This window comes from Halichoeres trimaculatus, unplaced genomic scaffold (genome assembly GCF_033239565.1).
Source record: "Halichoeres trimaculatus isolate MK-OKI-2021-1 unplaced genomic scaffold, fHalTri1.1 fHalTri1_scaffold_10, whole genome shotgun sequence".
NCBI classification, from domain to species: Eukaryota; Metazoa; Chordata; class Actinopteri; order Labriformes; family Labridae; genus Halichoeres; species Halichoeres trimaculatus.
Window position 1 is genome coordinate 34492687 of NW_027437187.1, and position 23880 is coordinate 34516566.

Sequence of the window (23880 nt, forward strand, 5' to 3'; positions counted from 1 at the left end):
ATAAATTTTTTGCAAATTTTTCAGAAAAGGACCAAAACACTTAAAGGAAACTATTCTTTTTAGAAGTGGAGTGATCAGTCTTTGAGAAAATGGTCCAGTCTGTGAAGTTTTCCTGTGAGCTCTGTTTTCTCTCAGCCGCTGATTTTAAAGAGGGGGTATTGTGCTTTTTTTTAGACTCAGTTCTGTCCTCCTGGTGCTGTTGTTGTATCTTTTCATGATTTACAGCTCATTAAAATCTAGATTTTCTTTTTCTGGGGTTTTATAAATCCTTTATTTCAGCCTGTGTCTGAAACACTTTGTTTTAGCTGCTGTCTCTTTAAGGTTCCCCCTTCACTCTGACTGGCCAGCCCTCTGGTGGGCTATTAGGGATGGAGTCTCAAAGATTTTGCGCAGATATTGTGGTGATTTCTTCCCGGGATTTTATAAAACCCTTATTATTTTTTTATATAACTGTATAAATTTAATATATAGAGGTTAAAAAGTGTGGACTGTAAATGTTGGTATCATCCCTGACTGACTGGTCTCCCTCTCAGCTGACAGATCAAAGAGCATCTTCATCTTTAATTAAATTAGAAAACACAGAGCGACTTATTTACGACCATGTGTTTACGTTGAGTCTAATTACTGCAGCTCTGTTTGAACGGCGGAGGATAACGATGAGACTCGTGTTTACGTGAGCAGATGTGGACGGGACGTTTCTTCTGTGTGACCACAGATTGTGTTTGTTTACTCAAATCTCCGAGGCTGAAATCCTGCAGAGGAAGAACTGAGAGAGACAGAGTGTTTACGTCGTCTGTGTGTGTGTGTGTGAGAGAGAAAACTTGATGCCTTTTCTGGTGTGTCATTTCTGTTTCTAAAGTCTGACTGTGTGTGTACGTGTGTGTAAGTGTGTGACTCCTTAGGATTATGTGGCCCTGATTAACTGGGCAGCCAGAGTTCTGTTGTGTCCCCACACACACACTCTGTGTTTAGGGGCATGGATGCGAGAGTGTGTGTGTGTGTGGGTGAGAGGCTGGCAGAGTGTGTGCAATGAGTAATAAAGAAATTACCGAGTTAATGTGTGTGTGTGTAAGTGTGTGTCCTGTCCCTGAACCCTGTAAAAATAACACAGATGATGTAGTTTTGAGCTCAGTGGAAAAACACACACACACACACACACACACACACACACACACACACACACACACACTCACACACACACACACACACAGATGAAGAGGAGGAGGAGGGATGGAAAAAGAGGAGTGGAGGAAAGGGAGAGGTATGGGAAAGGAGAACTGGTTGAATGGATTTCGTGGATGTGGTCAAGTTGTAGTTTTGCAGAGAGCTCACAGAAAAAAATTTAAGGCTAAGTGGTTTTTTTATTTTGAACAAAAACTTTTTTATTAGACTTAATCAGAGCCACATTCACCTCATAAAAAATCATAAAAATATCCTATTATTTGATATCAAAATACAAAAATGATGCCTGAGTTGCTTGAAAAATGTAAAAAATAAAATAAAATAAAATAAATTAATAAAATAAAAATATTCCATTAGTGGTGGGAAATGCTCTTGTTAGAACAAGACTGATGTCTTAATACAAGAAAATTAATAAGTACATTTTTCATCTCATGTTAATGGTCGAATGAAAACTTCTCTGTGAAACTTTTTAGTGTAAATTTACACTAATTTGTTGGTGAAACTTTATTTACTAGGATTTCTCTAAGAAATAAAATGTCAACTTTCTCAGGAATAATCCTGCTTAGTTGTCTCCTATAGGCCTCTATACATGTGTGTCAGTGTCAGTGTCTGCCTAGACCCCCTACTCAGCCTTAATGTTGATGTTAAGGTTGTGTTGGGACATTTCTGGGCAGAGAGTAAGCGTGGTTATCTCAGCCAATCACAGCGCTTCCAGTTTGCATGTGACTTTGAGTGTTGATGTTAGCAAAGAAAGCTAATCAGAGCAGCTAGGATACTTGCTTTTAGGCACTTGGAGACGGAAAGTGATGTGAGCTCCATCCCTCACAGGCCTCCAGAGCAGGGGCGGCACCATGGGTGGGCCCAAAGGACGTCCTGACCAGCTCACCTCGAGCTTTTCTTTGAACATTTTGTTTTATCTTTCTTTTCTAAAAAAGAAAAAAAAAAATTCTAAAGAGGAATATTAAGAAATGCTGTCACTTTAGGCTTCTTTTGTTATTGTTAGATGCCCTGTCTTTATAATACGAGCAAAGTTTGGCAATTTCTAGCCGGTTAGTAAAAAAGTTATGACTCATTCAGCCTCATGTTATACCGGTTGGACTAGAGAATGTTTTTGGGAAAGATTTTTGTCTTTTATTCAACTGTGATTAATGTTGCTGCTCTTACAGCCTATAATACATGGAAAGTTGAGGCGGTGCAGACTATTTGTGCATTAAAGCACCACTCTTTGGCCGATACCATTTAGAGCCATTGCCATCTGATGCACTTTAAAATAATTAAAGGATCAAAAAGTGACCAAATCTGCTTTAAAACAAACATAGTACCACTAATATATCTAAATAGTAATAGTTATTTACTAACCTTTTTAATTTTAGGCCCACCCAATATTGAATTCCTGGCTCCATTGTGACAGGGTCACCGTGCTGAAAAAAAAAAATGAGTGGAAATGATAGAAAAATAAATGAACTGAGTAAAGAGAAAAAAAAATAGGCTTATTTCATTTTGGGGTGCTGATGTAAGTCCCTGTACTGATAGTAGGTGAGGGGTGCAATAAAAATAATGTTAGAAACCAAGGTGATAAAAGGGAGGATGTGGCGTGGGGGAAGAGGTGTGTGGAGGACCGGGAGGTGCCGAGGGAAACACGGCCGAAGGAACGTGCAGAGAACTGTGGACAAACGGGGGTTAAAGACAAAAAAGGAAAAAAAAAAAAACAGTAAATGATCACTACGGGAAAACTGTTGATTTCATAAAAAAGACGTTAAGCTGCGGTGCCGACTGTGGAGGCTGTTTCCTCTGGTTGTGGATGTCCCCGCGCGGAAAGGACAAAGGAGCGCGTGGCCGTGGATATTCCTCCCGGACCTGGGTGAGGTCGTTGCTGTTGTTTCTTTTTCAAAGTTTTTTCCTGGTATACCAGTGTTTTAATTTTGATCGATCCTTTTTTCTTTGCTGGACTATTTTTCCTTTATTTTGTGACTTTGTTTTCAAGAGCCCAAACCTTCGGAGCAGGAGGCAAAGGAGGACTTTTTTTTGGTTAAGAATAAGGAAAAAAACTCTTGTACATTGGACAATTTTTGGTGAAAGTTTGTTTTTCGTTAGAGGGTTCTTTGGGGATATTTTCTGTTTCTTGAAGTCTAGGTTTTGAGTGTTATTTTGTGTTTCTTTTTATTTTTTTTTATGACGGAGACGCCCGCTGTCGTGGGCAGTAAAGAAGCGACCTGGAGTGAAGGGTTTTTGTATTTTTTGGTTTATAATGATTTGTGGTCGTGCTATTTAGTTTAAAAAAACGGGAGGGGTTATAGAATTATTTTCAGGTTTTGTGTAAATAAAAAAGAGAGTTATCTTACACTATTATCACCCAATGAGTCCCCCTTTTTTCCGATATAATGCGAGGTAATGGGCTGAGCGTTACACCGTCCCCGCTCATGAGTGCTGGCCAATCAGGAAGAAGGGGGTTTGTGGAGCAGGGAGCCTTAAAGAGACAGCAGCCAAAACAAAGTGTATCAGTCAGAGACTGAAACAAGGGTTTTCTAAACACTAGAGGGTGAAAATAGAGATTTTACTGACCTTATAATCATGTAAAGATACTATAGCAGCACCAGAGGGACAAAATAAAGAAAAAAAAAAAAAACATAACACCCCTCTTTAATAAATTTTTTTTTTAGTTGTCAAAAGAGTTCACTGTTCAAGTCTTCCATGTGCCTAAGTGGAATGCTAAGCCCTGTAGTGGAGAGAGCACACCTGTCTTCTCATTTGTGTGCATACATGAAAAGCAAAGGTAGGGAGAGCAGCAGCAAAGACCTGTAGGATACAGCACAGAGCGAGCATCAGTGACAAGTCATGTAACTCTGGACAGATTAGGCTGCATAAAAGGAGAAACTGGGGTTGTGCTCTGCTCATTATAATAACAATTCATTAGTGGAGGAACAGGTGCATGTGATGTTATAACTAATTAGATCTAACGAGGGTCGGTTCCCTGGGTTTTTCCTCCCTGTGGACAGTCCGGTCTGTGTTAGCGTTAAAGTGTGCAGACTGCTGCTGCTCCAGCCTGCGAGCTCTCAGCGGAGCTATTCCCCATCACACTAACACTGTGTCAAAACAGTAAGCAGGCATCAAACCACGGTGTCACATCCAGTTAGGGAAGCAGCTCTCATGTGTGCAGCGGCTCGCAGCTCGCTGTCCCTCCATGTTTACTGTTTACCCGGCTCGCTGCTTCCTGTTTGGGGCTGGAGAGGGCGACACCGGGCTGACAGCGCTCGAGTCCACTTCAATAATCAAAGGAGTCAAACCAAAAACTTCAACATGTATAATTTAATTAGAGTGTAAAGAGTTTATAACCAAAGGGAGCAGGCCTCAGCTCTGCAGAGTATCCACAGCAGAGCATGAGGGCGCAGAGGTGGGTTAATGGAGGTTAGAGATAACATTTTTAGACAGAAAAGATACAAAAGCTGCTTCACACAAAAGAAGAAATGCATCAGAGAGGGATTCAAAAACAGAATAGAACAGCAAAAAACCATCAAATCTAATGCTTTTACCAGGAGCTGAAAAGACATTAAGGTATTGAGCCTGCAGCTAATGGAGGCTTGACCTTTACTGATCCGGCCCTCAGGTCTTTGTCTCTGGTTCCCATCCAAACAAACCAGCATGAAGCTGAGAGAAGGAAAGAGAATCTATCTGAGGCCATTTATCCTTCCATTCGTCATCGTTTCTACTTCTCCTACTGGGGGTAACTTGTCCTAACTGTCATTGGGATACACGCTGAATGATGTTTCCAGGGAGGCCTGAAGTCCTGTTAAGATAATGCAAATCAAACCAGTGGCGTTTGGAGAAAGAATAAATTTAGTTGCACTACGACACCAGACCAGTAGAGGGCAGTAAGACAAAAACAAAAGCTATTCAAAAAAAATGATAACATAGAATTTAGGTCCTGGATCCTGAGGACGGGAAGCACAAAAGTGTCTGTTGAAGTTTAGTTCAGTAGTCCACTTCAATCTTTATTTATAAAGCGCCAAATCAAAACAAACATTATCTCAAGACACTTTTCAAAACAAAACCTTAACAGGTCTAGTCTAGTCAATGTAAATATAATTTTATTAGCAGGAACCCAACATCAAGACAAGATAAGGAGTCTTATCTCATCTTAAACTCCAGGTTAGCATAATGTTTCACCCCAAAATGCAAAACCAAAAAACCCTTGTTTACACAGTAACGCTGAGGGACTGAAAACGCTGTACTAAGAATGCCAGGCCTGTAGTTGGTGCTACAACTGTCTTGTCCAAAAGTAGAGTTGGGTTGATTGTCTGGTGTCTAAGAGCAGAAGTGGAGCAACAGATGCTCATTTTGTTGAAAGACAGTCACAGATTCAGTAGCACAAGAGCAACATGGCAGTCCACAACAATTTTGATGGCATGCTGTTAACATGGCAACAGTGGCTGTAGCGTTTCAGAAAAAAACACTGGAGGCTGTTTTTAAAAGTTCGCGTTTTCAGTTGGCTAAACGGCTGTTTAGAATAGAATAGAAAAGAAAAGAACTTTATTGTCATTGTAACAAGTATAACGAAATTGAAGTCACAGCAGCAATCAGGAAAACAAAAGTAATTAAGTGTATAAATAGTGCTAAAAGCTCCATAAGAAAATAGAAGCTGACAGCTTGTCCATCATTGTCCAGTCAGCCAGCCTCCACCTCCACAGGGTCCAGGACTGAGCTTCTTCAGCAGTCTGTTCAGTCTCTGTCTCCTGGATCCTGTCTGCTCACAGCAGGTGAAGCTCTTCCAATGTGGCGTTGGTGTGTTAGCTCTATGATGCTACTCTGCCCTCTGGTGTTCACACTGTTGCTGGGTTAGCACAGCTAGCTCATCCAATAAGGATGGATGGAAGGACAGCACGTCATCCTCACCTCCTTTTCCTTACTTTGTGGGAAACATCAGGCCTTGCACCAGTTAGCATTGACATGCTACGGGCTGCTAACAGCTGATTTCACATGTAAACAATGCAGCCATGGTTACATGTAGGATCTCCAGACAAACACAGGAGAAAAAGTAGTAAAAAATCACTGAAGACACAAAAAGTTTGGTGTCTGACAAATGAGCCATACAAAGTAATGATCCACTCCAAATACAAAGGTTATGAAAAAGAGACGAAAAAATTACAAGAAACAGACAAAGAAAAGAGAGCTTCTGCAAAAGGCAGCCATAGCCAACAGGGCGGTGCCTAGAAACTTTCCATGTAAACAAGCGGTCGAAACGCAAGAATACGTTTGTGTCTTATCCAATAGCTGTTGTTTTGATAATGGCCCCTTAACCTAACATTGGTGCAACACTTTGCAGCATTTAGCAAGTTTCAATGGCGAGGAAAAGCTTCCTTTTAACGGGCAGAAACCTCGGATTGGACCAGACTCATGTTAGAAGACATCTTCCCGACTGTAGCAGTAAATTAAAGCACCGTCAAAACCAGCACAGGGTGAACCACCTCCATGCTCACAGGCTAACTGCAGAGCTACATAGCTTATCTGTCGCCTTCTATTGTGTTGTTTTATCTGAAAGGCCTTTGTCGTAGCCTTACTGCCCTCTGCTGGTCCAGTGGTGTACTGCAGTTACTTTTTTTTTTTTTGCTTGATTTTGGTCATCTGTATATCAATGTCTTTAATTCTTTTATCTGTCCTTAATTTGTTTTCCTCTTGTCAGTTTAACTAATTGATCCCGGTATTAGCCCGTATTGGTAACACAGACAAACAGTGGGCTGCAAGAACCATGTAGTTCCTGGGAAGGTTTTACCAGGAACTACATGGTTCTGGACCTTTTTGGTCTAAAAATAACTTCTTGTTCTTACAAAAGTCCTAGTCCCAGGGCAAGTCTATGTTGCTGTTTTCTAAGTTAGCTTTGTTGAGTTTGTCTGTTCTTCTTTACATGTTCTTCCTCAGTTCCTGCGTCAATGTGATGGTTTATAAATTAATTTTAATTTTTTTTTTACAATATATCCCTCCTTAATAAAAGATATAACCAATAAATGAATTTGTGGGTAGCTGATAGCCAACTTTAGCTTCCCCTAAATGCATCACAACACAGCTGCTAAAGCCAGACCTCTGTCCCTCAGGTAAAAATATGTATGCTGAGTGAAAAAGCATTAAAGCATGATTTTTCCTGCATATTTTCATAGATTAATACTTAACGTGCTTGTTGCTTTGCCCAGATTGGGATGAAAATGGGATTAACTCTCTCAAAACTGACAAAAGAAAACCCCACTGGCTGTGTTAGCTTCCCTTTCTGTCTGAAATCCCTGTTAGCTCTTTGACCTTCAGAGCCTTCGCCACCACAAAGCAGCACTTTACTCTTTTTAGCCCTGAATGAGTCACCGTGTCACCGCTGATTGCACAGTCGTACCCAAATCGTCAACAACAGGAAACAAAGCTGACAGGCCTGGATGGATGGTCTCAGAGCGCTCAGAGGGATCCTCTGGTTGCTGGGTAAAGTGAATTTCACCAATGCTATCTTTATCCCCTCCATCCAGTCCTTCTCCTGTGAGTTGGACTTTGAATTATCCATGAGGTGTTGGGCGAGCTGCAGGCAGGCAGGCGGTTATACGTGACACACTCTGACTGGGTTTATGGACGTAATGATGACACCCACGCTCCATCCTTCTCCCAGCAGAAACCTGCTGTTTCAGGTTTCATGGGTTGAGACGCTTCAAAATGTTGCTTACGTTTGTTTTTATCTTGGATTTGGGAACGTGACCAAATCCCTTCACTTTAAAATCCTCCTCAGTCGCTGATACCTGAGTGCCGCAGCCTCCAGGTGTAAGTTTAGACCTTTAAACAAAGACTCTTCTTGTAAGCTTTGCTTTAATATTTCATGCAGCAGTGGGGGATGATTCAGGGCCAGGCTGCAGCTCAGCTACCTGACATCCCCTCAGGGTGTCTTAATAAAAATTCCAGTTTCACGTCATTATTATTTCATCTGATTGCAGATTGAGCTCATGCATATGGAAACCAAGACTGAGCAAAGATTTTACACACCTTTGTGTTTTTTTACCATCTCACACTCTCAATGCTTCATTAAGCTTCATTAATCTCATCAAACAGAGAAAACAGACTCTGATGGAGCAGGATTCACGCTCGGTGTGAACGGTAACACTGCATGGGAAAAGATGAGGTCTTTAACGAGCATCAGCAGCAGGGGGTTCCTGCTTCAAAGGGTCCGACAGAAATAATAATAAAATAAAGTTTGTTGGACGGCCTCAGAAAAAAGTGCTGATACAGGCTGAAAACGTCTTCAAAGGGAGTTCAGCTTCACTCAGTGAGGACAAAAGGTAAAACACCTTTTAGCATGCAGAGCGTGGCGTTTGAGGAGTTCAACTCCCTGGAAAACTTCTCTTGAAGCTTCTGTGGCTCTGTGGTCATCATTCGTCTCTCATTTAGGAGGTTAGGGGTTCGATCCCAGCCCCAACCCCAAGTTTCTGGGAGGTTGTTTTTCTACGCAATGGAAAATCTTGAACCAAACCAAATTCTGTGAAAATTTGGTCATAACCTAATTTGTTATGGGAGCCTGAAATGGGCGTGAATCCATTTCCAGTAATGTGGGTCAGGGACGGAGCCAGGATCTCAGTTTTGGCTGCGCCTTAAGTTACAAAAGTTTGTAGATCATTAATTTAGTAAAAAAAAACAACTGACAATATACTACTGCTGCTATATGTGGTTTTAAAGCAGATTTGGTTGCTTTTTATCACCTTTAACTGCATTTTGTGAACAGTCGTATCTACCTGCAATCGCTCTCCATGAAACTGACCACAAAGTGGCGCTCTATTGAACCATTAGGCTGCAACGCTACAGTGTATTATAAGCTGCAAAAGCAAGGACATTAACCACAGTTAAATGAAATAAATAAAACCTACAGTCTTTCCCAAAAAACATGATCTGATCCCGCCCACATGAAGCTAAATGTGTCTTTTTTTTTTTCTCAACAGGCTAAAAAACATGGCTCGTTTTACAAAGACAGAGCATCTAACGCTAACAGCTTATACAGATCTGATCAAAATCTTAAAACCAGATGAAAAATTGCTAGAATTTACCTTTTGCACATTTGGATCTTAATGAGGTTTTAAGTAGAGCTACAATATGCAAAAGCAAGAAGGGATTGTGTGACAAAAAGCACTGTGAAGAAGTAATGAAGTAATGAAAACAACAAGTAAACTGAAATAGGCTGTTTATCAGCTGATCAAAAGTTTAAGACATTTGCTCAAAAAATTACAAAAAACTCTCCAAACCAGAAAAAAAGTTAATCTCAGTAGGACTTAGTCATGAGTAGCTCCACTGTTCTTGTTGATCACGTCAAAATTTATGAAATTATATATGTGTATATATATATATATATATATATATATATATATATATATATATATATATATATATATATATATGTGTATATATATATATATATATATATATATATATATATATATATATATATATATATATATATATATGTATATATATATATATATGTGTGTGTGTGTGTGTGTGTGTGTGTGTGTGTGTGTGTGTGTGTATATATATATATATATATATATATATATATATATATATAATTACAGGATTGGTTATAAGTTAATCTTATTAATCAAATTTTAATCTCATATCAGCTAAAGGTCTCCAAATAATGGATTACAATTCTAGGACATCACAAAATTGCAGTTCATGAGTAATCAAATGAAAACATGAAAAAGAAAATAATTCTGAGTCTTCATTGTTTTTACACAAGCCAATTTAAAAATGACCATTTTCGTTGCCATTGACTTCTATAGAAGTCAATTCGATTGCAACTGTTTACTGCATCTAAAGATGTTTTTCAGCAGGGGGTTTACTAGTCACGTTTACATGAGGAGTTTTTCGTCTTTCCAAATAGAATAGAATAGAATAGAAAATACTTTATTTATCCCCGAGGGGAATTGCGAGTGTCCGTCCAGTCTTGAAATTATGTTCAGTTCTTCAAAGTTTGGATCAAAAGCAAACTTGTTTTTAAACTTGAGGAACGTCTCTAGTTGCGTCTTACGTCATATCTGAGCATGCGCTGAAAGAACGCAACCTGACAACTTTCCGTTTGAGTGGATACATGATACCTCAATCGGTTTGGGGAAAGGAATATTCCACCCCTGTGAAACCGATTAAATGTCCATTTGGATTGGCACTTTTCTTTCAGAATGAGGTGTATACAAAGGTTAAATTCTTTCAGTTCGAGCAAATAAACCGAATGCAAGCGGAATATTTGGGTCCATGTATACGTGGCTACTGAGATGGGTACCAAATTCGGTACTTTTATAGGTACCGACCGAATTCTGTCAAGAGTACCGGGTACCAGTCACGTAAAATCGAAAGGTACAGTATTTAGGTTCCTAAATGCATCCTTGTGACTGTGAGGGAGTGGAAGAGTAGGCGATTTTCCATGCTGGACACGAGCTCAGCATTATAAGGTCATATAATGACGAATAAATATGTTAAATAAAAAAAATGTATATTTTGTTATAAAACAAAATGATATTGTTTACCACAAAACAGTACTGAATATTGGTACCCTTGAGTACCGGTATCGATTGCCAGGTACCAGACATTGGTATTGTATCATTTCAAATGTAAAAGGTACCCTTCCCTAGTTGGCAGATTTGCTTGCTGGGTGTGGATGAAAGTATTTTTAAAAACGATATTCGGGGTGATATTCATTTTTGAAAATACGAGGCCACGTGGACAAGAAATTAACACAGAAAACTTGAGACAAGAAACTCAAATAACCACAAAGAAAATCGAGATACACAAAGAAATTCCTCCAAACTATCCTCACAGTCACAGAGGCTACTTCTATTTATTAAACAGACCATGGGAAGACCAGCTTTGTGATCCTGCTATATCAAAAAACATTCAACATCTCAAGAAAATAGATGAAAAAACTTGATATCTTTGGAAAATATGAAGCTAGAGTGGAAAATAAAGTACAGATACATGTCCACATAGGGCTTCCGTATTTTGGGCCTATTTTTGACAACCTGAACCTGTCAATTCCTGCCTCAGTTTCTCAAATTTTACATTCAGGCTTTGTTTAAGAAAATCAAACCCAAACACTTTTTGTTCATGCTTCTTAAAATCTGACTGTTAAAGATTTAGAGACGTGTCACTGACCTCACTGCAGAAATCAACCCAGAGGCGTCTACATCCCCTCTTTAATTCATTTCCTCACAAAGCTGAGCAGCAAGTTTGCCCTAATCAGACATAGTCATTCATATTTTCTGTTTAATAGTTATATATTTAGAGTTTTTAAACCCGTTTGACCATCAAACAAGCGCTCATGTTCGACCATCCAAGCTTCTCTAGAGCCTAAAATTTGCAGAAATCTCTCCACAGCCCTCCTCTTAATCATCCTGCATATTTCAAATGTGTCTTAATCCTCCCTGGTTTCTTTCCTCGCTGCCCCGAGAGCAGCCGCCTTCACAGCTCCTCTAAACTCACTCTTGCAGAGCATTAGTCTGACTTACAGCAGACGTAATCCTCACCCAATTAGCAGCTCGTCGTAGCACCTCCTTTGGAGCTGCGGCTGGAGTTCCCTTTGCGGCGTTGTTAACCCTTCGCTCCTCCTCGACACCAGCTGGTTCTGATACAAACTCCCTGATGGTTTCGAGCAAGCAGAGGAAGAAGGAAGGGGGGTCTAGTTTGGGACACAGGTCTCACGGTGTCAACGCTTTTGTTCGAGCGGTTGTGTCTCAGCAATTGGGTGGAGAGCCCCAGTTAAGCCTCGACACCCTCTGTGGAGTGGCTCCGAGCTAACAATAGCAGCTACGCTCCAGATTTAGAGGCCGGGGCTTTGACAAGTCATCGAAATTCAAGCGTGCGCACAGACAGCGTGTCTCTCTGAATACATAAATAAGACCGTCCCAAAACCCTCCATGGACTCAGAAAGCATCTGTTTGTGTAAACGTCCACTCAGCCATCCGTCATCCCGGCTGTCCGTTTAATCGAGCAATGTCGTCTGCTTGATTTGATTAATCTGAGCTCTTCTCCAGGAAATCTTTACGCCTCATTTCAGATTCCTGACTAACAAATGACTCAGTGTGAGGGTTTGGAGAGTCACATTACCACTGAAATATAAGCCCCAAGCAAAAAAAGAAGAAGATGTTTGTCCCTCAACTCCTCTGGGATTTATGATATTTGCAGGATGTTTGTGGCGCTGGCTTTGCAGACAGGTGGCGAGAAGGTTGTGTGAAATGTTCAGTGAGATATTTGTCATCGTGGGTTCATGCTCATACATTATGTTCACTATGTCTGAGTTCTGGTTTCATGATCTGCAGGTAATCTGTGTCAGAATGAAGAAGAAGATTTTCAGATAGGCCTGCTCTGATGGTACATTGTACTGGACGATATATTGTTCCTCAATTATTGACGATAAAAGATATTATTGACAACATTATATTGAGACCAAAGTTACAGTGACGTATTGCATTTACCCGAAAAAAAAAAAAAAAATCCTCCTGTTATTACAACACAACAATTTCAAAGAGGAGTTTGTTGTTGTATTGTTGTTATTGTAGAATTTCTGAATTTTTTTTAAAAAAAATTAATTTTGTTCAAGCTCTACATTGCAGTTCAAATTTTTTTAATTTGAATTTTAATCATTGTTGAATTTTTTTCCTTTTATTATCCTGTTTTGGATGATTTTTATTATGCACCTGAAATTACATTTTCTCATTTTACCATATTATTTATCCAGCTTTTGTTTAACATAGTTATATTATTTTAATTATTTATGTATTTACACATTTACTATCTTACCCTCTAGTATTTTTGAGTTTATTTTTAATTGTTAATTATTATTTTGGTATTAGCTCCTGTGTTTTCTTTATTTTAATTCAAGATAGCATTTCCTCAGTCCTCTGATTCTGTTTTCTGTCAGAATTTTCTTTTTATGTCTTAATGTGTTTAAGTGAGTGTGTACAATGAATGTGGTTTGGGGGAGGTGGGATTGCGGGGGTCTTATGCTTACATTTTATGCAATTATGCAATTTTCTGCTGTTTATTCCACTTCTTGTTATTTTTTATTTGTTTATTAGTTTTTTATTTTATTTTTTATTTCATTTATTTCTTTATTTTTGTTTTGTTTTTATTTTGTTTTAATTTTAATTTTATTTTTAATTTTATTTTTATTTTTTTCCCCTGTAAAGCAGTTTGTATTACAAAGTACTGTATGAAAAGTGCTATACAAATTAAGTTTAATTGATTGATTGACACAGCAGAGCATCATGGGAAATCCTGTTATTAGGAGATACTATCTTATAAAAACAGGAAATTCAAAAATAATAAAATTTCTGTTTTTATGAGATAGTTATGTCGTAAAACATGATTTTTTTTTTCAAATTAATGCTATACACCACCGTACAAATTAACCACTAATGTAATAATAAATAATAATAATAATAATAATGAAATACACCCTTTCAAGTGCAATGAAATTTTGTTTCTCATGAGTATTTTTTTACTACCAGAATTTGAATATCAATAACCTTCAAATACCCCCCCCCCCCCCCCCAAAAAAAAAAAAAACAAAACAAAACAAAAAAACAATAAAATTAAATGGATTCTCAGTCAAAAATTGCAGTTGAGTAAAAAAAATGTATTAAAGTGTAGCGTTTCTTTTGTGATGTAGCAAACTACACTTTCTGTGTTCATGTAAATTTTCACTCATCCAGGTCAGAGTTATTCTGATTCCTTAAAAACGAGGCAACTGTTTGGAAGAGGACTAAGGCCACTGATTAAAAAAAAAAAGAAAGAAAAAAAGTCCAACTTTTTTAATGCTATTTTTTCTAAAATTAAAGTCAGTCCAGTTGTATCAGTTTGAAGCGTTCAGATCAGGGGTGGTGTTATGGGTGGGCCTAAAGGTCCCTGACCCACCCTAAACTTTTCTTTTAATTTTTATTTCATGTAAATTGTTTTTAGAATGAGCATTGTAAAACTGGGAAGGGTGATTGTGTTTTAGGTGAACATGTGAGTTTGTTGTGTTGCCTTTTTTTGTTGCTGCACACTGGCTGGTCCGTGTTAATGGGCTCACCTTGCTCATTCAGTTTAAATGTTTCTACACTGTTTGGCTGGCCAAAGTATCGAGTTCATTTCACTCATCATACCATTAATTGATTTATTGACTATCGTCCCAGGCCGATCATCTGATGCTGCAGTAAACACCGAAACAGTCAAAGAGACGGTCAATCACAGACTTCCTGTCAGTGGATGAATAATTGATCATTTTCCAAACAATCAAAGACTTTTGGTTTGTGGTTTTGTAATTCGACTCTGACAGTATGAACCCATGTTATGAATCCTTAAACTGTGTTTCTTGTGTGTTTGTAAAGCCTGCGTGTGTTTCCTGACCCTGTGTGTGTTTCCTCCTCAGCTGGAGATGGAGAAGCTGCAGCTCCAGAGTCTGGAGCAGGAGCACCGCAAACTGACGGCGCAGCTGAAGGACGAGCGTGAGAAGAACAAGCACATCGTCATGATGCTGGTGCGGGAGTGCAAGCAGCTCGCCACGCGCGTCGTCGAGGAGTCCCAGCGCTTCGACGAACTCCAGGCCCGCCTGGACGAGGAGAGTCGCACCTCTGGCCGGCTGCAGGAGGAGCTGAGCTCTGAGCGGCAGCGCAGCCAACAGATGGAGGCGAAGATGGAGAAGCAGCTGTCGGAGTTCGATACGGAGCGGGAGCAGCTGCGTGCCAGGCTGGGCCGCGAGGAGGCCGAGAGCCACGGTCTGCGGCAGCAGGTGGAGCAGCTCAGGACTGTACAGGGTGACGGGAAGGATGGAGCCTCTGCTCCCCAGCCTGCTGCTGCCGCCAGCGCACCTCCCAAACCCAAAGCCCTGACGTCTGTTTCCGTAGCCACAGAGCCCATCAGCTCGCGAACAGCTTCTTGCCAAACGGACCTGCCCCCCTCTGAGGCAGAGGGTCCCAAGAAGACCCCCCTCTCCATCCCCGTCAAACCAGCCCCTTCCAACTACGTAGGCCTTAGTCTGCCAAAGACGGGCGGCCGGGGGATCGTCCACAGCAGCTCAGGAGGACTCGCACAGACAGAGAACGGCTCAGAAGGCCAACCCCCCCACGGCCTACCCAGCGGGGTCAGCCCCCGTGTCCAGGCGGCCCGCTACAAGTTCCAGGAACAGGACCAAAACGGCACAGCGTCCCAGAGTCCTCCAGCCCGGGACCTCTCCCCCACCAACCGGGACAACTTTGCCGCCAAGCAGCAAGCACGCCACACTGTCACCCAGGTCCTCTCGCGCTTCACCAGCCCCCCAGCAGGAGGCGCTGGACCCCTCCGTCCAGGCCTGCCTCACTCCGCCTCAGAGGGAGGCCCTTTTCCCGGCCGCCTGAGCCATCCCATCGGCATCAAGTCGCCAACGGTGGCCAGGATCGACCGGGGAAACCCTCCCCCCATCCCTCCCAAAAAGCCAGGGCTCTCCCAGACCCCCTCCCCCCCTCACCCTCCCATCAAGGTGGTGGGGGACAGCAGCCGCTCACCTGGGGCGGGGCTGAAACCGGCCACGCCCCAGCTGCCACCCAAACCCGCCCTGGACCTGGTCCCAGCCCTGACGGCCTCTCAGGTGGGTGCCTGACCCCCCTCACGCTCCCCAGGGCCTGACCGGGGCCCTCAGAGGCAGCCGGCAGCAGCATGTGCAGAGTGTCCCCCCGTCATCAGCCCCGCCATCACTGTCAGTAGCTCCCCCTCCATAAACCCTCCCTCCTCCACCTCCTCCTCCGTTAGCGCTCCATCCTCCCGTAGCCCCCGTGCCTCCGCAGGCAGCCCCCTGGCAACAGCATCAGGTAACGGGGCCTCCATTCTCCATCTCTCCTCAGCTCCCCTCCACTGCCTCTTCACTTCCACTCTTTCCACGGCGCTAACTTAAAGTTAAACTTGAGTATGATCAGCTCATTTCGACTTCCTCCACCTTAACGTATCTCCAGGGATGTGACTCCTCACATCCTGCTCCTTCTCTCTTTTCCTGGCCTGTAATATCTCCTCCCTCTGGGCACCGTCCCTCCTGCATGTTGTCACCTCTCCGTGTTAGCACCAGGAGCTGACAACATGTGTCTAACATGAACCTTTGTGTTGTTACGAGGCTGGAGGTGAGGTCTCTCCCAGCAGAGGGAGCATGTTAGGGCGAACACGTCTCATCAGATCCAGGTCTTCCCTCCAGTAACCCCCTGTCCTCTCTGAAGCTGATGCCAGAGGCTGCTCTCTCCTCCCCTTCCCCTCCTCTCCCTCCTCTCCGTCCTCCTGTAGCATGCTGAGATCGCTCCTTTACTCTCCTCCTCTGTGAGCTTCCATTAACTCATCCTGCTTCATCCAACACGCTGTTTGATGTTCATATGTTCACAAACATCAGGATTTAAGTCTGTTGATTGGCTTTTGGTGCTTTGCCTGAACCACGCAGTGCTAATTCAAAACAGAAAAAACACAGTTTACATTATTTAGGTTTCATTTTAAAGGTTTTTCAAGTATTTCGGTCTTTGAGTGGTGTTGTCCTCAGACTAACAGGGAAGGACACAAACAAGCAGTCTGATTTCCATAAGCCCTCTTTTCCATCTTGTCCAGCTAGATCAGGGGTCTGCAAACTTTACTTCTGTAGAGCATTTTTCCTCAGGAGCCACAAAATCTACTTTATCTTTACACTGAGGACAAAAAAGGTATTATTTTCTAAAAATAATACAGAGCTAGTGAACAATAATATAAACAATATTTTTTTAGGTTTTTAAATTGAACATGTAATGCACTTAAAAAGACAAATGTGTAATGTTATGAATTTCATAAATTCACAAAATTTCAAAAAGTTGCAGAATTTTTCAAAGACTTAAAAACTTCGAAATGTAATTTTTTTTGACAAAATGTAATTAAAATTATTTGCAAACATTTGCAAAAAAAAAAGAATTTTCAAAAATTTACTGATTCAAAAAATTACAAATTTGTAAAAATAACAATTATCATGAATTAACAACATTTTTAAAATTTCAAAAAGTTGCAGAATTTTTTCAAGAACTTAAAAGTTTCAAAACCTTGCAATTTTTTTAAACAAAATAAAATGTTAAAAATCTGCAAACATTTGCAAAATTTTTTACAAATTTGTATTAAAAAGATTACCAAAATTTTACAATTTTCCCTCCAAAACAAAAAAATAATGGCAATGTGTCAAATTCTCAAAAAATGTAGGAAGTTTAAAAATTTTCTTTTTAAAAAAAGGGAATTTAGATAAAAAATAAATGGATAAAATGAATAAATAAATAAATTTGCAAAAAAAATGCAAAATCCTTAAAAATTTGGAATTTTTTCTTAATTTGAAAAAATGTAAAGAATTTAAATAAAAAATTTGCAAAAAAAAAAAGCTAAAATTCCAAAAGAATTTGAAAGCTTTGTTGCAAGATGTGATGAATATTCAGTTAAACAAAATATTTACCTTTCCTTTATTTACCGCTGATGTCTTTAATCATCAATACCATCTGTAAGAAAAATGAAAAAAAAATTATTTCAACATTAAACATTTTTTTAAGCTACTAGAAGCCACTACAAAGGAGTCAAAGAGCCGCAGGTTGCAGACCCTTGATCAAAACTTTAACTTTCTATTAAAATATGTCAACAAAGCTGTGCAGACGTCCTTTGAGAGACGACCAAAGTTTATACAAACCATTAAAAAAACACATTTCACAGTAGTTTTAAAGTCCTGGTAAGAGGTTTGACAAAGCATTACACTTTCCTTTTGATAATTCTTAGCAGTTATGTTTAAAGAAGAGGTTTTCTGTTTTTTTTAGTCTTTACAGGTCAGTAAAATCTCTGTTTCTCTCTCTGCCGTTTAGGAAAACTCTTATTTCAGCCTCTGTTTTAGCTGCTGTCTCTTTAAGGCAGAACCCCTTTACTCTGATTGGTCAACCCAATGGAGGGTAGACCTTAGTGTTTGAGGCCCCCCACTCTTATGACTTCTTCATTTCAAATTTTCTCAATCCAGTTGTTCAAAAATTTCAATCTGGATCAAAATGATCCGGATTTGGAAATCCCATTTTCTGGTATCCAGGATCAGGTTATTCGTTAACAGACAGATTCGAGGAAGCTGAACACCCTCTCTTTAACTTTAACTTTCAAACTAATCTGTCTAGGTTTTGTTTTGTTTTGTTAACAAGGAGTTAAAGTAGCTACGGTGAGGTTTGTGAATGCTTCGGTAAAAATATCGTCCACCAAAGTGTATCATTTTAAAGTGCCTGTTTCTGGCTCCGACGTCCTCAGTCGGTTTTCTCCGCGTCGAACAACACAACAAAGAATCCCTGCAGAGGGAGACTTTCAGGAAAGGTATGGAGCCAGCAGATTGTCCAACACCTCAGGCTCTGAGGGTCTTCAGTAGTCCTGCCCTTCATGTGTTATTTATGACATTTTAAAGGTTAAATTAAAACCTCTGTGTATTAAAACTAATGATAAATTTGTGGACATTGATCTGCAGCTCTAGTATCAGTCCACCAGCCTCCGTTTGCATGTGCTAGCACCGTTTCCGGCTCAAAGCTGTGGGGAAATTCAGCTTTTTCCCGCCTCTATCTTTCTCCCAGTGTGGAGGCACATCCGTAGCTTCATCTGTCAGCCGGCAGATATGTTTTAAACGCCTTTGTGCCTCTTTTTTTCCAACCTGACACTCAGAATGTGCAACCACAGCCGCTGACATATCATTACCTGTGTCCTTGAGACTCTGCTGCTCTTTACCTTCACCGTGAACGCTTATCTGTCCCCTTTTCAGTCTTTGAGACACATTTCTGCACTGACGTCCTCCATTCTGCCATTTCTAATCCTATTTTAACCTTTTTTTTTTAAAGTGTGTACCATGATTAAAAACAGGGTCAAGCAGCTTTTAGTGCGAAGCCTCTCGAGTCGTTTCAGGAGTGTTGCTCTGTCTGTCTTTTCCTTCACCTGTCTTTATTTGTTTGTAATCTTTTATTTTGATGAACAAAGTGTGTTTTTTACTGCTCAGTTTGTGGATGAATGATTGCACTGAAAGATGAATGCTAACTCTCATTTATCTGACGCATTAGCAGACTCTTTTGTCCAGGCTGCAGCACGATCTACATGTTGATTAAATCCCTCTGAATAATATTTAAATTAGCAGCACTTCCTCTTCATTTAAAGCTCATTTGAATGTGCAAAAGTTAACCACTTTAATTTTGAAACAGCTTTATGACTAAGAGGAATTTTTTATTAGCATTTTAGCATTTTAGCATTTTAGCATTTAGACCCTGAAACCCTGCAGCGCTTTGTTCTTTTTAAGCGTGTGCCGTGCAGCCTCTAAACGTCAAAAACGTCTAAAAAGTGAAGCTGGATTAAACAGAAAAGTGCCTGATTGATGCAGTCTGAACAATAAGTTTCATATTTTTCCAGCAGAAGTGATCGCTCCTGCTCCAGATCTGCAGAAAAGATAATCTGACAGTGAAGTTAAGTAAGATAAGCCCTCTACATTCTCACTGGATGAGCTCCAGCCAAGGATAAAACAAAAACCTTAGTATGTCGCTTACCTGTAGTCCCGTAATCCTCCCATAATCCTCCCATAATCCCACTGATTTGTTCATAAAATAACTAACCTCCACATGGGATTAGTATAAGAATAGCTCCAGGCTGCAGAAACACACCGGACGGCCCCTTTTCAAAGGTTTAAGATTTGATTTCTGTAGAAAAAAGGAAAACACTCCCTGCTTTAATCAGAGTTAGTTATTTAACACTGGAGCATGTTTCAGGCATCAATCAGCTGATTTTTGTGCTGAAGTTGGTTAATGCTGCAGTTTTACACCATGATAATCATAGGTAGTTGTTCTCTGATTCTGCAAACTTCAATATTAATGTCTGTGGTGTAAAAAATAAGCGTCTATAAGGGCGATTCAGGCCAAACAGGTTGAGATCAGTGAGAAAACATCAAAACTCATGTGAATTAATCACCAAAACTCACATCCAAGGAAGACGAGATGAGAAAATCTAAATGTAGAATCCTTTAAGAGTCAAAAATGATTAAGAATTGTGAACTGAGGACAAACCCTGATAAATAAAAAAAAACAGCAGATATGAAACAAAAATGATTTGAAAGAACTTTAATTATAATAATATTGATGTTAATAAACTTTGTTTATATAACACTGTTAATGTCAGGGTTACAAAGTGCTTTACAGAATGAAAATAAAAGAGAAATGAGATAAAAGAGATCTGATTTGATGTATTTTATTTTAAACTAAATAAATAAATAAATAATTAAATTAAAGCAAAAATAAAATGATAAAAATGAAAATAAAAGATAAAAAAAATATTTTCTGACAAAAAATAAAAAATAGTGCAATAAAATAGAACATTTACATTAACAAATAATATTTGTAAAAAGTAAAATCAGAAAACAATCAAAGACACAAGGATCCATAAAAGATCTCTATTTAGACTTACCTGATCTGATAATAGTTTTAAACATATGCTTTAATTATGCATGTTTGGTGTAAATGTGATAAGGGATGGGTACCTTTCACATTTGAAATGGTACGGTACCGATGCTCGGTACCTGGCAACCGGTATCTGGCAACCGGTATCGGTACATAGCAGTACCAATCTTTGGTACTTTTATGTGATTATTATTTTTTTTTAATCTAACACGTTTATTCTTCAATATATAACCTTGCAATGCTGTGTTCATGTCCAGCATGGAAAATCGCCCACTCTTCCACTCCCTTATAGTAAGAAAGATGTGTTTAGGTACCTAAATATGGTGTCTTTTGATTTCACATGAATTGGTACCCGGTACTTTTGACAGAATTCAGTCAGTACCTATTAAAGTACCTAATTCAGTACCCATTCCTAAAAGTGATATGCTGTCCCAAGATAAAAATGAAAAAATAAAAAATAAAAATAAGGGCTGAGAAACAAAACTTAAAAAAAATTAAAAACCATGGATAGAAAAAAGAAATAAAACATCAGAAAAATTAAAACAAATATGAATAATCAAGAAAAATTAAAGGAAAAAAATAGATCAAAAACCCTGTAAGGACTTTAAGTGAAACAAAACTTTAAAAAGTCTAAAAACCATGGTAAGAAAAATGAAATAAAACATCAGAAAAATAAAAATTACAAATATGAAGGATAAAGAAAAATTAAAGTGAAACAAAAAGAGATTAAAAACCCTGTGAGGACTTTAAGTAATCTAGAAAAGTCTGATCATAATTCACCTTTAAAAAAAAAAAATCAGTCAGAATTCTGACATTTTTCTCTGAATTCTGTTTTTTTTTTCCCCCAGAAAAAAAGTAGAAAAAAAGCCCTTTTAATTTTTCTTCAGCGGCCCTTATCTTTTTTCAGTATATTTTTAGACAGGTAGAGCAATTTTTGTTTGATAACTCTACCAGTGGCAACAACATTTAACAGAGTCACACCTTTAACAGTGGGTGATGGGGCTCATGGGAAATGGAGTCTCTATGCCAGAACAGAATCCACAGAGTCCTCACAGCGTCTTTAAGGATCCTGTCAGAGAAAGAACGGAGGAAAAATTTTGGTGGTTAAAACAGGCTCAGGTAACGACTGTTAAAGCACAGCGGTAAAAAAAAAAAAAAAGCTTTTTGACTGAAGACCTCAGGAATGTGCAGGAAAGGACAACAATAAAATCTTATATCAATTCTAAAATGTATTTTAAATCAGCGAAGGGAATCTGAGAAATAGTGATATGGTTTCAGGATTCAGGCGTGTTTCCTTTTTTGACCCATCCTGTTTTTTTTAGCTGATAAAGTTTTGGGCTAATTTAGAAATTAAATAATGAAATGAGGATTTAGACCATGTATTTGCTGCAGCTTTAGCCTATCGGAGGAGATTAAAGAGGTGAAAAAACAAACAGTGGACTTTAAGAAGCTACAATCAGATTTTGGCGTACCTGTGCTGCTCCACCTGTGGATGCTGCCTGGACAAAGGAGATTTTCTTCTGTGTGTCAAACTCAAATGTTCTCTCCTCCCTTTCCAACCGTTGCACCTTTGCTCTCCACTGCTCAGCACTTCTAGCAGCCTCCTCTTCCTCCTGCTCTTCCTCTTCCTGGTTTAACCTGTGCTGCTCCTCCTCCTCCTCCCTCCTGCAGGCTGGTGTCCCTCCGTAGTCTCCTCTCTAAGCGGCGGTGGGCCTGCTGCCCTGGACGGCGGGCGCCCCCTGCTACCCCAAGCTGCTTCCCAGGGAAATGTCACTTTATTGTCAATGCTGCTTAACCAACCAGACCTGACCACCACCACCATCAACACCACCAAACCCACCTCTACGTCCTCCACCAACACCGCCATGGACAACAAGCCCCTTCTACTCGACCAAGACCTCTACCACAACCTCAACCCAACCTCTGCCTTGTTTGCTGCTGCTCAAAACGGACACACAGGTGACTCACAGTTCATTCACTGCTGGTTTCTAACACTCAGGGCTTTCAGTTAAAAGACCCTACAGGATTAAAACACAGCTGAGAGGAGGAGCTTTAGATACAGTCTGGGTTTAACACCTGCTGCTCTAAACTCAACTTTTTTGCCTAATAAGTTTGATTTTCAGGTCAAACCTTACTTGATATGACCGGATGTCTCGTATTTTGGAGGATTTCATTACAAAAAGAAACAAAACTTTTGACAAGTTTGCTCCTGAGACAAAAAATCAAATACCTGCAGCTATGGAGCCTGATGAGGCTTTTTGACTCCTTTGCAATGGCTCCTTTAGCTTAACAAAAATATTATTAAAAAAAAAAGAATTTTTATTTTTCTTACAGAGGGTATAGATTAAAGACATTGACACTAAATAAAACCAAGCATTAACATTTTGTTGAACTAAATAATTATCAAATCTGTCAAAAAAGCTTCCAATTTTTTGAGAGTTTTGCAAAGTATATTTGAACTTTTTGCACATTTTTAAAATTTCAATTTTTGACATTTTTGCAAACTAAAAATCTAAAATTTTGAAAGATTTGGCAAATTATTTGAATTCATAAAAAACATAAATAAATAAATTGAACAAATTTTTGAAATAACAATTTTCAGAGGCTAATGCAAATTTATGAAATTTCAGCAGATTTTTAAAAATGTGTTTTTTTTTTTCATTTTTGCAAATTTCTAAATTTCATATTTATGGAAAAATTCACATTTTTTAAAAAATTACAATTTATTTACATTTCATGATTTTTGCAAATTCTATAAAATTGCAAATTATTTTTGAATGTTTTGAAAATTTTTAAAATATCATTTTTTTTTTTTTACATTTTATCAAATCCCAAAATCCTAAATTTTAAAAGATTTGGCAAATTATTTTAATTCATTTTCTTATTCTATTTTTAATAAATTTAGTAAATTTTTAAAATTACATTTTTTTTAGGTTTTATTACAAATTAAGGACATTGTTTTGCACATTTTTAAAAATGTATTTTTTGGGATTTGTGAAAATTGTATTTTTATGGAAATTTTTACATTTTTTTTAACATTTCATCAGTTTTGCAAATTCTATAAATTTATGACATTACAATTTTTTTTTAATTTGTGAATTTTTTTGCAAATTAAAGCAAAATAAAAAAAACCATCACATATTCACGACTTGTTTTTGCACTAGTCGTGAATTTGTGAAAGGTTTAGCGTTAGCAACAAGAATCTTCAAAAATAAGACAAAGAACTCAAGGTTTTCAGAATAAAATGCATCCT

General features: G+C 39.1%; 1 protein-coding gene across 1 annotated transcript in view; it reads left to right on the forward strand.

Moving 5' to 3' along the window:
- The window catches only part of cttnbp2 (cortactin binding protein 2), a 149836-nt gene that overhangs the window by 81310 nt on the left and 44646 nt on the right, over positions 1-23880 (forward strand). The window contains 2 exon segments of the mRNA XM_074677114.1: positions 14594-16007; positions 22299-22586. Of these exon segments, the coding sequence (XP_074533215.1) occupies positions 14594-16007; positions 22299-22586 (1702 nt within the window).